The following is a 15,008-nucleotide window of genomic DNA, read 5'->3' as shown; positions in this document are numbered from 1 at the left end:
AGTACCCTTTTCTTATGAAGTAAAGTGACAGATTTTGCCAGCCTTTGTACAGCTCTTTAACACATTTCATGTACAGACAGTCAAACCTGCCGTAGTGACCACCTGTCTATAGCAACCACCTGCTGTATATGACCACTAAAAATATATATACCAGTATGTTTATATTTCTGGAAGAGACAAGCCATGTTTAAGACCCTGTGTATTGTGACCATCTGTCTGTAACAGCCACTTTTTTCATCACCCTTGGGTTGCTGCTATAGACAAGTTTGACTGTATTTGAAGAATACCATCACCATGAATATCAATGCTGTATTGGAATATTTCTATTTCCATGAATGTGGATGCATAATTGGTGTAAAAGTTAGCTTGATGCATGTACATTATCTTGTTCATTTCATACTTCAGTGGTGATCAAGGTATATACCAGGGTTTGTCTCTAATAACACATCACTGACTTTTTTTCTTCACTGTTCATAGTGATATTATTCAATCTTTATGTTCTTGTCACCAAATTGATATCCTTTGTAGCTGGTGTTAAGCATGGTTTTTCCTCTTTTAAGCTGATTTATCATCGAAGTTCGAAGTATTTTTGTCACGATATAACATACAAACACACAGACTGAATGAGTGAATTTAAATCATATGTAAATATGTATGTGTACATATATTTATAAATCTCTGTATATATAAATTTGATATATCTTTTAAGTCTGAATCGCATCTGATGTTGGCATATATTTTTAGATATCCTTTCTGACCTCAGTCATGATTCAAGTTGATATGTTTCAGTTGGAAAGAGGCTGAACAATATTGATAGCGGCAAATTGAATTATAATCCATCTCATTTGTTGTTGTTTTTCTTTTTTCACATGTCCAGGTTTAAGTGCAGATATATTGTAGCAGCTTTCTGTGAAAAGTTGATCGGGGACGTAATCGGCGATGGAGGCCGGAAGAAAGATACACCACAACCTGAAGGTGCGGTGGGATCGATACACCACTTGCAGTCCCGACACACAGGCTGAGGTAAAATCATCACAAAGGTCATCAACCTACTGAGCATTATGTGACTACTTGTTTGTTTGTTTGTTCATTTCCATCTGAGAAGATGGCTGGATAGCCCATATTCAGCTATGCTAAGCTGGTCTTCCATGGGGTCCAGTTGGATGTGAGGCTTGACCACTTCACCTGGTTAAACACCCTGCTCTTTGCGATGAATGAATGAAGCGGGATCTTTTACGTGCCCGGGTCCTTAGGATCGTGAGGCAGATACGCTACCGACTGAGCCAACTCACCGCCCTTTATTTAATCCACTTGCCCCAAAGTGAGCTAAAGTTGGGCAAGTGGGCTAGTAGCATACTGTGACGGTGATAAAACACCAGTTTGTCATCAAACTCCCACCTAGTTCTGACTGACTGTATTTTACCCTGCCAGATGTTTGTCTATAATGGGTTCTTTTAAAATACTGACTGGTTTAGAAGAATTATGGCAATGCATGATAGGAGTACATATGAACCAAACTACAAATGCACAAGGAATAGGGTAACCAGTTAATGTGCTCTCACATTTAGTGCTGTGTGATCTCTGACAACTGAAAGTATATCAAAGACCCTCAGTAGAATAATCATTTGTATTCATTTTGTCTGCACAATATGTAGATTTGTACATACAAACAAAGTCATTAAGAGTAATCAAAGATGCTTCCCCCCCCCCCAAAAAAAAAAAAAAAAAAAAAATCACTTTATGGCATCGCTCTTGAAAGCAATGTCACAAGCCATTTATGAAGGCATCAATAGTGATATTAGTAATGGGGAGATAATGATGTTAAAATTGTATTTTCAAGAAATTGTAGTGAAAAGGAATGTGTTGTTGGACCTTGAAGATGCATGGGCTATTAGGCAGGAGAGACCTGTCAGGGTTTCACATGAAAACAGTCATTAAATTGCAATCTCGCCATAGTGCTGGTTCCAAACCACTCCGTGAAAGTGAGTCACGTTTTGATGCAGCCTAGAGAACTTTCATGGTAAATGTGGCATGACGGCTTCGTCTCTCCTTTGCAGGCACCTGGGTGTTTTATCACTGTCACAGCTTGCTACTAGCCCACCTACCCACTTGCCCAACTTTAACTCACTTTGGGGCAAGTAGATTAAATTCACTCTTGCCTAAACAGAGTATGGGTCCTTGCCCATACACCTGTTTGGGAAAGTTGAAGAAATATAATTTGCACTGCCCTTAGGCATATCTGCAGTTCTCATTTCAACCAGAGTGACACCTGTGAAATTTTAAGTATTGTGGTCTTTCTACCATCTTCTACAATGAGAAGAGCCATTATTTCAAGAGCAAGGGCAATCAGGAAACAGGGACCTTTTCGATGATAAGATGCAGCACAATTGACCTATTTTCTTTTTTCTTTCAAAGTCCTCTACATTTAAGAAATTGAATTGCCAGAAACAGTAATCTGATTGGCTCAGTGCTAAAGATTGCACCTTCTTTCATCCTAAATTAAACTGATATCAAATGTCTTGGAGGTAGGAATGTGTACATTTATGAACAAGGATTTCAAGATTTTATGAGTTTGCCTATCTTTCACATTGAAGCCCAATACATGTATTCTGTGACTTATCTACTTCCATTTGCATGACTCTATGGGCTTATCTGACCTTAACTCAGCCCTGAAGCACCAAGATCATTGAACTTTAAAGATAAGGCTGTGATTGCTTATAGTGGACATTAACCTGTTTTTAACATGTATCAATCAAAGCTCTTGACCCCATCTTGTGTGATAAGACGTAAGGTCACTGGATGCTGATGGCGATCAGATACAGGATTTATATCTCTCTGAGTATGGTTGAAAATGGGCAAAGTGTAGAATAAGTTTTTACAGCTTGTAAACTTCTGCAAACATTTCAAATAAACTATTTTCTTAAATTTATCTTATGATTCAGTTTGCTTAAGTATGAATTTCTCTTTTTTTTCCTTGAATTTCTTGAGATACTTATATTTCAGATTTGCTGAAAAACAGGATTTGTAGATTTATCTTTGGATGGTTACGCATTGGCCTTGCATGGAATGTATGCAATTTGTGACATCACAAGTCAATGTTGCCAAATGGCTGCCATTTCAGAACCTCTTCCGCATATGTTTGCGAAAAAATGATTGATACTTTTAAAGTCACTAGGCTGTTCAAACAGATACAAGTGAACAAATATTGTTTACTATCAACAAATCACAGGGAAAAGAACACTACAAGTGCTTTCAAACAAAATAAGGAAAATGCATGCTGGACAAAGTCATGTTTTCCTCTTTATGTTGCTCTTTGAAGTGATGATATGAAGTGTTCAAAAGTGTCACTTTGTTTTATCTCTGTGCAGAAAAAGATGAACTATCTGGAGGACTTTCTACATCATCTCATCGTCATGTCAAGAAATGCATCCATCGATTCCGAGGACCTCTTTAACTTTTGGTAAGTCGTGGGATGGAGGGAGGTGGGGAGAATTCTGAATGCAATAGAAGTTTCAAAAGTTCATGGAGGAGAGAAAACATTATCCTCTTGTAAGTCTACTTTAAGGTGTGAAGCCTTCTGTGTGTTCTGTTTTATATAACTTTTAAAATACTTCTATGGTTGACTTCAGAGTAAGAACATTGTTGTTTGTAAAATAAAAAGCAAGTACTTTTGGCTACGTTCGTCAAAACATGGATTCATTTATTTTTTATTTGAGAAAAGAGGTATGAAAATAAATTCAGTTTTCAGTGGGTAGTACTTGACACTTTTTTGACCCACTGTTATCATGGCTTATCATTGACTTGAGTACATTATCCTTCACTATTTAATAATAAATTTATGTTTTTGAAGAGAAGGAAGTACTCTTTAGAAAGAAGATGGCATTGTAGACTTTTATCAGTGTTATAATTTTGTTCAATATGTGATATCCTATGCCTGCTCATTAAATATAACAGGTAGATTAGAGGTATAACAAGGACATAGCAGATTTGATCTTTTGAATTCATTCAGATCTATGTATAACACAGTGATTTCTGGGTTCACTTCATTCCAGGCTATTTCACTGTAGTTGAGTTTTCACAAACAAAATAGTGGGATTACAGTTATGATCCAAATACCGAGATTTTTTTGGTCTGTTTTAGATGGACAGAAACTTCATGCTAATTGCTGATCGTTATACTTTGTCGACCAAACTGCGCATGCCTGAAATCTATCGAAATGACGACCCATGCCTTTATGTTAGTGCTTTGTTCAATCATACGTGTTTGAATGACGGGATAAAAGATCTCAAGATTCTTTTGCCTCGGCACTCACACGCTCATTGCGATGCGAATTATTGCATTTTCAAATTATCGCAAATTATTGCAATGTGCGATGCACATTGCGCTGTTTGGTGGGATTTCTATGTCCACACAGGCAAGAATCTAGAGATTTGTATCTCACTAATTCACCTTAGTGTGAATCCCACTTATACATACGGACATCATTCCTTATCTTAAGTATACATAACCTTCAGCCTCCCCATCCTAGCCTACCTTCATTCCTGTCCGTCGTTGATTATGTAACTCCAAGTTACAAAATGTATAGGTGGGACTTAATAACTAATCAGCAAAGTCTTTTTCTTCAATGTTTGTTTGGTTTTTGTGGTTTAAATAAATGGCTTGATGAGGAAACTGAGAGATGTTTGCTGAATGAGGGTGTACTATTATGGATTCTAACAGACGGCACTGTTATCAGCAAGACATTCCAGACCAAATTACTCATTTTATGGCGGGTTACACTGTTACATAGAACACCACATGAAGTATCTTCTTTTTTTTTTTCCCCCAAGTGAAGGTTGTATTGTTTATATAAATAAAGCTAAATGAAATGCATATAACATGAAATTTTTAATCACTCGTTTTTGTGTGTGTATGTGTTTCTGTGTGTCTGTGTGTGTTTCCTTGTGCTTAGTTTATATTCTCACTAAAAAAATGTGTATTAAGTACTGAAGGATTTATGATGGAGAGAGATTATTGTTTTTACTTATCCTTGAGTGATACCATATGCAATGATGTAAGTGACGAGAGCTTTTACGGCATTGTTTCATCACCCACTTCAATTCGAGGACCAGTGAACATTTGTAGAAATCAGCTTTCATATTGATCAGCTTTCTAATGCACCAACATACAGTACTGCATGAGTTATTTTTATGGCAGATGTAGTCTTTGACACACAAAAAAGCTCTAATAATGGTCATAATCGTAATAGTAATGACAATGATAGTAAAAACGACATGATAGCAATGATAATGATGATGATTCTAGTAGTAGTAGCAGCAGCAGTAGTAGTGGTAAATAATACTAATAATGGTATTAAAATGATAACAATGATGGTATAATGATTATAATAATGATAATAATAATAACAACAACAACAATGATAATAACAATAATAACAATAATAATAATAAAATAATGATAATAATGATAATAATAATAGTAATAATAATAATGATAATATTAATAATGATAATAATAACATTTAACCTGTTGAAAACGAGTCCCAAATATACTCGGGCAGGTGTCTGTGGAATATGCATGTTGTAGCAAAATCAGTCCGTCCTCAACGGGTTAATGATAATATCAATGTTAATAATTATGATATATATTCCTTGTTCCCTGCATCATGACAGCAATGATGTTCACAGCGCCTTCAACATCCTGGCCCGGGAATTCATGACTGCCGTCAAGGAGATATCCACTCAGAGTTCGGCCGACTTCAACCAGACGCTGGACAGCGCCCTCTCCAGCCAGCTGACCCCACAGCCCCCGCAGGCCGCTCTGGTGGAGTTCCTCATGCACGACAGAGGATGGCTGCTTCTCAACGCAATGTCGATCCTGGCCACGCAGGTAAGAGTCAACGCTTCTTTTCACGTTCTATCTTTGTGTGTTTGTGTGCCTGTACATATTTATAGTTTTGCTGTGATATATCAAAATAAGAATCATCCACCGTAAATTATACGAAATGAAAGCAAACGATGTCATAAATTTCATCCAGTAAAACCAGTAAATTCGGTAAAGGAGATAAAACAAACAGTAGTGCTGAGACCGTCCAAATTAGCCCTGTAATGATTATGGGGCTAATTTGGGCTAATAACAATGAATATTATTGTTATTATCATTATTTCAGTGCAAATTTACAGTGTATAACCTCAAGTTTGTTACACAGCGCAATCATGATTACAATCATGGAAAGCCAGGGACAGCAGAGTTCTGTGATTGTTACTGGAAGTGGTTTACTTGCAATAGAGGTTGCTGTTGAGCATTTGCTTAATACTTGATTTAACCCTATTCCAACTGGGGGGGGGGGGTCAAATTGACCCCCCTCGACATTTCGCGCCACGATTCCGCAACGCGCAAAGATTTTGCCGCGTCGTTTCATGAGTTTTTTCATTGAAATCTCCCGCATATTTTGAGACCAAATTTGCGACGTCCGGGTACACCGTTCTAAAGTTACGTAATGTTTTGCATACTGATATGCATGTCAACCCAAAAACAGCTCAAATTCATGATATCATGTGCAAATCCAATGCAAATTGTGTGTTTTTGTTGAATTGATATAAATTAGATTATTTCAACTTTAAACCATTGAAATTAATCAATTCTAATGTAGATAAGCTTGAAAAAGTGCCTGTAACAAATTTTGGCAAAAAAACAATAAAAAACAAAAGGTTGAAAAAACAATAAAATACATAAGAAATTAACAAAACAATAAAAAACAAAAGAAATTGATTTTGATTGTGCTATTTTTTTCCAAGAAATTTGTTTGATGTGTCTTGAGGAACTCTGACACAAGAATTTAGCAATCCTTCAGACTTTTTAATGGAGTTACAGGTGAAAATATGATTTCATGCATAAATTTGCATAATTAATTTTAGTAAAACTAGAAAAGCAATATTTTTCTATTGTATGACCATGTAATCTTGTAGTTGACATCTGGCTCTATCTTCAGGCAAAATTTTGAGGCGATCACGCGAACGGCGGCCGAGATCTGAGGGGGGGTCAAATTGACCCCCCCTCAGTAAAAACTTGGTCTCAAATAGCCCAGTTAGAATAGGGTTAAAAATAAAGAATTAGTATACCTGGCATTACCTAAGTTGTATAAATGATGTATGATACCCAAAGAGCTTTCCCCAGTAATAAGTACTAGAGTGCGGAGTATGCACATGCCCTGTACTATTAATTTTTGAACGCACGGGGAGCACTGGATGACAACGAGGCGGTAGGCTCACCCCTTGTGCTAACACGCTAGCAAACGAGCACCGAGGAGCAGCCAAATCTAGAAGTGCGTACTCGCGTAAAAGTTCAAAACTTCAAATACGCGCTGTAAAAATGTTACTTCACTACGTAAACAGTCTGTCATTACTAAGTGGGTAATGGCAGCCCCCATGAAATCTCAGACACCATTATATAGTTCACCCTCTAGTGGTGGAGAGGAGAAAAATCTCTTTAATGATACCAGTGTTATGACATTGTCCAGGTGAATACTGCTCTCCATATCCTCAACAAAATCTTTCTTTAAGAGAAATGACGCAAGTTTCATTTTCATCCATTTTGGCTCTTACTGCACATAAAGGACTGTATTCGTTATTCATGAAGGTGGTTTAGATTTAGACCAAAGTTTAAATTTAGTCCATGGACTAAAACAAGCATGAGATAGGTGTACCTTTGACATGCATGAATCAACGCGCAATGGTTGTTGGATGTCTGTTGGCATACGCAGTCTTAAGTCGCACGCATTTATGCAGAAGAAATTAGCATAAACCATGGTTTGAATATAAACTAGTTCGTGATTTCAGGCTAAAGAACTGTGTGCAGTATCACTTTTGAAATGGTATGACTGATATTGCTACTACTTTATGGACACATATGCGAGATCAGGTACCCAATCCCTTGCCAAAATATCTCTGTTCATCATCATGTCAGCTTATTTCATGCCCAATGCAATGCAATCAATGTAATTCAGAGGTCTTCCTCTGTATGGGAAGGGTAGCCTCGAGGATTAAAAAATCAGATATGATTTGTTCCTGAGCTGAGAGGCAGTGACCAGTACACATATATCATCTTTATTACAAGCTGCAATAGAAGAAATTGGTGTGCAAACTGTTGCTGTGCTCTCTCCAACTGTTTAACCAGAAATATTGCAGCATGAAACTCTGACGAATTAGATCAGACGGCCATTTGCACAGCATGAAACTTTCGCATATCGCCACTGGTATTAAATGCATTGTGTAGACAAACACTTTCATGCATACATGTGCATTTTACTTCTGCAAATTTAGGCTCCTCCTAAGATTTGAAAGTTTCATGCATGTGAAAATTTCTTGCTTTAGAGTATTCTACACTCTCATAGGAAGATTGGTATATATATGTGTGCTATCAAGCCAGTCCTGCAGAGCGTTTTGCATGGTCCGTGTTCAGATCCATTTAAAGGACAGGTTCACCTTCATAAAAAGAAGGATTGAGAGAATGTAGCAATATTAGTAGAACACATCATTGAAAGTTTGAGGAAAATCACACAATCCGTTCAAAAATTATGAATTTTTGAAGTTTTTGTGCAGTCACCGCTGGATGAGAAGACTACTGCAGTGTATGATGTCATATGAGTACAACAATATAAGGAATATAAAGAGAATTTCACGAAATTTCATCTTTTGGAAAAAATATACATTCCCTTGACTCGTTACTGACATATGTTATGGGTAATATTATTCCCCCTGCCTTTAGAAAGAGGCAAGTCATGTGCTCTTTTATTATGCAAAAAAAGTGAAAATATGTTGAATTTTCTTTACATTTTCTTTATACTGTTGTACGCATATGACATCACAAGCTATAGTAGTCTCCTCATCCAGCAGTTCCAACACAAAAATTTTAAAAATTCATAACTTTTACATCGATTGTCTAACAAACTTTCACTGATGTGTTCTACTAATATTGCTGCATTCTCTCAATCCTTATGTTTATGAAGGTGAACTTGTCCTTTAAGATTATCCATTCAACACAAGCTCTAACAAAGGCAAGTTTTATAGCCTTTGAAATGTTTGACTGCCAGATGGAATGCAGACTATTACATGCACTCCAAGCTACAGTGTTTTCATGAAGTCCTTGGAGTCAGCTACAGTAGTTCGAGACTCGCACAGCACAAGCTTTGAATGCTTGTAACCAACTGCATCCCATCTTACTGGTGTCAAGTTTGGTTGCAATATGCAATGAATAGTGACACTTTATTTCACGTTTTGCCATTTCGCTGCTGGTTTATCTGATTAGGTCCAATCACAATGGGATCTTCCCTTAAATGAGGCAATAGACACAGGTAGTAATGGCAGGCTTTGATCTTGAGCTTGCCTATTTATGTGACAGCTATTTAATGTGATGGAGAGTAGTGACATTCAATACTCTCAGACCATCCCAGGTTTTAATTGTGCAATGCAAAACACACTTTGCCTTTAATATCTCTGTAGTCAAGTCACCATAGTTACATTCCTATGAAGGCTAATCATCAAGTATAGCTGATTATTAAAGGGGATGGCTAGTAACTGATCAGTGGGAATCAGTGGGAATGCTGGAGGATGATTGTTCCAATCCTTGTGGGATTCATTTAAGAGTATATTATATATCTATTGTAGTGTGAAAAGAATTTGCTTCAGAATGGTCTCATATTCAAGTAATGTGCAGTTTAATGTTTCCAGGTTAGTGTGCCTGGTCAGTGACGGGGCATTAATCTGCACATTACTTGAATATGAGACCGTTCTGAAGCAAATAATTTTCACACAACAGTAGATATAAAATGTACTCTTAAATGAATCCCACAAGGATTGGAACAATCATCCCTCAGCATTCCCACTGATTCCCACTGATCGGTTACTAGCCATCCCCTTTAAGTATAAGAGCTCATCCCTTAGACTACGATGAGCATCCAAACAACATCGATAATGGAATTTAGGTTTCGAGCAAGAGTCCCATGCGATTGAAGCACAGAACAGGGAGGATACACACTGCATACCCGTTTACAAGCCATGATACAGTGGTACTGTATACTGCATGCACATTATATGCTGTATTTTATGTTCTTGAAGTTGACATGGACACTAAAGGGGAATGGGGTTCATGGAGTGGTCAACTGTTCATTAAACTCAAATCTACGTAAAAAGTGGGAACCCTGTTGTGCGGCTTGTGAAAAGAGCGTAAACCAGAAGAATTCTTGTAGACTTAATTACAATTTTATATATGATCTTAAACAGATAGCTAACTTTTCATTGGGCTAAACTACAAGCCAATCATCAAAGTTTAAAACTTTGAGTTCATCTTAAAGATCAGCATCGTCATATATAGACCTAACTTTTGATATTGACAGTTTTTCTGAGAAATCATGAGATTATATGTAAGGTTATAGAGAAGCTCACATGTGAATCAAAGCTTGCACTTTTTATGATACCCAGCACAATGCCATCCTAAACAGACTTTGTTCTATTTCCCAACAGCAAAGTTTTGCACTATACTGTAAAGCAAAATCTAATTTGGCTTGGTCAGCAAATAACACTTCAGACAAAGAAATATATTCTTTGCATTTGATTTGTTATTGTGGAAATAGTTAATATTTCTGGATACTAAGAAGGGAAAATGGAAGTATTTTAGCTGAAATATGCCCCATTTTTCTGGGTTATGGTTCTGATTATAAGTGATGAAAATAACACTAGGAACTCTTACTTTACAACTTTGTTACTCTTAAGCAGTGTTCTTACTTATTCCCAATTTTCTTGTGAGCACTGTATCAGTTAAATTTGAGTAATTTACCATTGCTGTCCAGAGGGTGTTTGTCATGCTTATTTTCTGCTTTCAACTTGTCTACAACATTCTGATGACAATCTGTGAAAGAGGACATTAGTATTTGATAACAAGGAGGATTCGGTTTATCGAAGGAACAGAAAGATGGCGGGTGATTGATTCTTAGAGTAGAGTTGAAAGAAAGAAAATATCATCTATCATTTTTTAGGAAGGAAAATGAATGCCACAGTAGCACCTGCTAATGATGTACAGCATAAAGTGATCTTCAACTTGAGCTAGATTGATGTCAAGTGTCAAAGTAGTTTTCCACAGAAGCGGCACTCTCAGTTAAACTACTGTATGGTACACCCTACTACTCTCAGGAGAATGGGACGATTTTGTACTGGCTTTGATTTTTTTTTTTTGCCACTTAATTGTTATGTTGTATCAATTTGTTGATTTACTCTTTTATTGGTATTCATTTGTTGATTTTGTTTTTAATATTTTTGAATATGTGTGATCTTGTTTGCTTGCTCAATGAAAATACACAAATAAAAAATGAAAAAGTTTTGGGTGACTTTCCACCTGGGAAATGATCTGCAGGGCTTGTGTTCTGGGAGACAATGTTTTCTCAAGTTGTTTATTTTGCAAGTATCAGGTCAACCTGTGAACTTCATGTTAAAAGATAGAAACAATGCATAATATCCCATTTCAAAATTTTGTCTGAATTTAATCTAAATTTGTTTTGGATTCTTTCACAAAATCACCATCCTGATTCTAAATAATGTTGACAAGCTCACAAATATTTGACAAAATTGAAACCACATGCTGTACACCACGTATTGTCGACCTATGCAAAACAGTAAATCATGGATGGATGTGTGTGTGAGGCAAATATTCATGGATACAGTTATGTACACGTATGTTAGGACTGTGTGAAATATTTTTATGGATTTATCATTTACATGATTATGATCTGAACCTAAGAATCTTGCTGGTAGTTTATAACATGTTTTGATATGTGGATAAAAAACAAAGGTTTGCTTTCATATTTGAAGTGTTCCCATGAATTTTCTGAAAAATTCCAACCTGTGTTGAAGATGACAGTGGTATGGAAAATAGAGTTGAAGAAATAATAGGGCCTACAGCGTAATATTTATTGAGTTGTCTGGGGAAAAATAGAGATTTGTTGATTTCAGGGTATAATACATACATGTACAGATGGTTGATTAAAGCAGTATGTCACTGAATTGGTTTGTGCATTGAAAATGTTTACAAACCCAATGATATTTGCATGTTTAACAAAATTTGATGAGATTTGCTTACTAGCTCTTTCTCTCTTACAACCTGACATTCTGTGACTGTCCCAGACCGAACAAAATACAAATCTACATCAGTGTCAGGCGCGAGAGACTTGTTTCATGACTATCAGTACAGTGCCCTCTTGTGGCAGGTTTTGTATAGTTTTCAAAGTGCTGGTCTACTGCAAACTAAAGCTGACTTCCATGAAAGGAGTAAAATCAATCACACAGAACACTAGAAGTTTCATCAAATTCGACAACAAATACGGAATTTTGAATTGCCACATGTTTTCACAGATATTGATGGTAGTCACATTTATGCAAATTTATTGATGAGATGATAATAAATGACTTTGGTCTATAATATGGATTAAGCAGTAGAAACTGCCCTTTTTCTTGTGAAAATCATCATTGTAATAGCATGGAAGTCCATGTTGTTAGGTTAGTGCAATTACACATCCATAACTTCATATAAAGAAGACATTTCTCAATATATTTATCTTTTTCATGGTAAATGAATGAATTCTGTGAGGATTTGTATGTATATTTATATGTAACTTGATTTTTAACTCATAGGGCCATGTCATGCATGATCAACTCATGTAACATGCAAAATGAGTTTGCGAGTGCCCTATTATTACTTTTCAATGGAACATGTAAAACCTTGAAGACTTATAACTTTTATATTTCAATGTTTAATTGGTCTCTTATAGTTTTATTCATCTTTCATTAAGAGAGTCATAAAAAATATAACTATTTACAAATGATTTGCATTATTAATTTTGATAGAAGGCTACCATTCTCGTCATTGGTTGTACTCGAGGAATACCGTAGGATATCTTGAATATTTGTTCTTTTTAAAGAAAGATTTAAAAAGCAGTCCCATATTTGTTTAGCATTGGATGTACTTTTCAAGACTTTCATGACAACTAGTGTACAGGTGTGTATGTGTGTGTTTATGTGTGTGTGCATGAAAGAGAGTGTGTGTCTGTGTATAAATGTGTGTGTGTGGGAAAGGGGTTAGGGACAATTGTAAAGAGGTACTTTGTGGACGGGGAATTCTCCCATCATGTGAACCCATTCAAGCATAGCAAGCAGTGTCTCTGGAATTCACATGGAACTCTTTTTACTGCAGTGTGAATTAGGGTCTGTGAATGGGTGCTCAAATTATCCCATAGTACGACCGCGACCGGTGCAATAGCTGAACAGGAGACTGCACACAGGGCATTTGCATGTACATACAGTGCTAACCACAGCCATCTCAATTCCCAGTGGCCAAAGGGAGGCTACAGTGCCCAGTGATTCTCTAGTGAAACTATTAATGGTAGCACTGGTCTGGAGTCAAGGTTACTTTTAGACAGTTTGACCTTCAAAGGGAGAAAGTCAGAAAAGTCAAAGGTCAACATCGAGCACAACATTGGCCTTGCTACTTCTGCCTGACTAAAATGTTATGACTTGGTGGCAGGCAGCTCTCAACAAGTCCAAGTACCCTTGGTAGGTATTGATTGATTTAAAGTGTGCTAAAGCAAGTTGATTGATTGCACGCCTCTGTGGTGGAGTGAGAAACTTTACGCAGTCTAACTCCTACCATAGAATGGTGTATACCACTACCAGCTGATTAGGCATTTGGCTAGACTGATACCTTCAGCTAGTGAACAACAAGTAGGTGACCCAGTTGCTGTGAGCTATGTGCACTACTACAGTAGTACAGGAATGAAAGTTTCTGATAGTTCCAGGGCAGTACTGTGCTTTCAATATGCACTTGTAAGTATGTGTGCACTGTATGGTATTGCCTATAGACGCTTACTGTGTGATTACTAGCCATTTCTGTGATAGTATGTTAAAGTCACCCATAGAAAATCAAGCTATTGAAACTTTGTTGACAAATGCGGGTTTACTGTGGTGAAACCATGAATGAATGTAAAATATGTGCCTTAAATTGCAGTTAGATGTAGGCCTAGTAAAGGTTTGTCTTATATTTCTGTAAATATAAACAAGAGTGTTGTGTACATCAACTTTCCTTCAGCATTTCTTTGGTAATTGAGCACCATAGATTTTTCTCCTTTTTTTCAGCAATATTTTACCATATGATTGTTGATGATCAAATGATGGCCTCTCTGAATGTTTTGTAGTGAAAAGTGTCTTTTCTTTAACTTAATCTCTAAAAGACTAGAAAGTTGAATCCGTTCAGTCATCATGTATTTTTGCTGTCATGCATGAGATATAACATTCTCATGCATTGTGCACCATGTTCGGAATCAGTTTCAAATTTCCAGCAAGTTGGGATTGTGTAAATAGATTAACAAATTTACTTTTTTTTCCTCTGCTATTGTATAATATGACCTTGTACATGTATACTTTCGATGTTTGCTTTTTAGTTTATATTCAGACATGTGTACACATTTCTCTCATATGTGACTTGGCCTAAGGTCGAGTACTATTGTTCCTTTAATCCCCTTATTAAATAAGAGTGAAAATACCATAATAAGACTTGGAAGAGCCTTTCAGAAGTAACACTTGTTCATTGCAACCAAGTGCTGTCCAAACTTGGATATTATTTGAGATAATGTCACCAGTCATACCTGTGTCTCTCATTCTAGTTCAGATTGTGTGATTAAATCTCAAGAGTCATGAATTTCATGATTTCAGTTTCAACAAAGAATGACAGAAAAAAGGGGGAGACTTTAATTTCAGTTGGATTCTAAAGTCAGACATTGAACATGTCTGACTTTAGAATCCAATTGAAATTAAAGTCTCCCCCTTTTTTCTGTCATTCTTTGTTGAAACTGAAATCATGAAATTCATGACTCTTGAGGTGTAAATGTATGCACTGCAGCACAGTACAATGTACACTGTATATACCGGTACAGTGTACTGTATCAAGTAGGCCCTACATACACATAA

At 36.6% G+C, this 15,008-nt stretch overlaps 1 protein-coding gene across 1 annotated transcript in view; it reads left to right on the top strand.

Moving 5' to 3' along the window:
* The first annotated feature begins 883 nt into the window (after positions 1-883).
* Positions 884-15,008, top strand: part of LOC140244927 (lysosomal-trafficking regulator-like) — a 100,078-nt gene continuing 85,953 nt past the window's right edge. The window contains exons 1-3 of the mRNA XM_072324571.1: positions 884-1,023; positions 3,369-3,460; positions 5,673-5,889. Coding sequence (XP_072180672.1) covers positions 940-1,023; positions 3,369-3,460; positions 5,673-5,889 — 393 coding nt within the window. The 5' untranslated portion in view covers positions 884-939. The remainder of the gene's footprint in view (positions 1,024-3,368; positions 3,461-5,672; positions 5,890-15,008) is intronic.

This window comes from Diadema setosum, chromosome 1 (assembly GCF_964275005.1).
Source record: "Diadema setosum chromosome 1, eeDiaSeto1, whole genome shotgun sequence".
NCBI lineage: Eukaryota > Metazoa > Echinodermata > Echinoidea > Diadematoida > Diadematidae > Diadema > Diadema setosum.
Note: the sequence above shows the minus strand (reverse complement) of the source record. Positions and strands in the feature narration are given on the sequence as shown.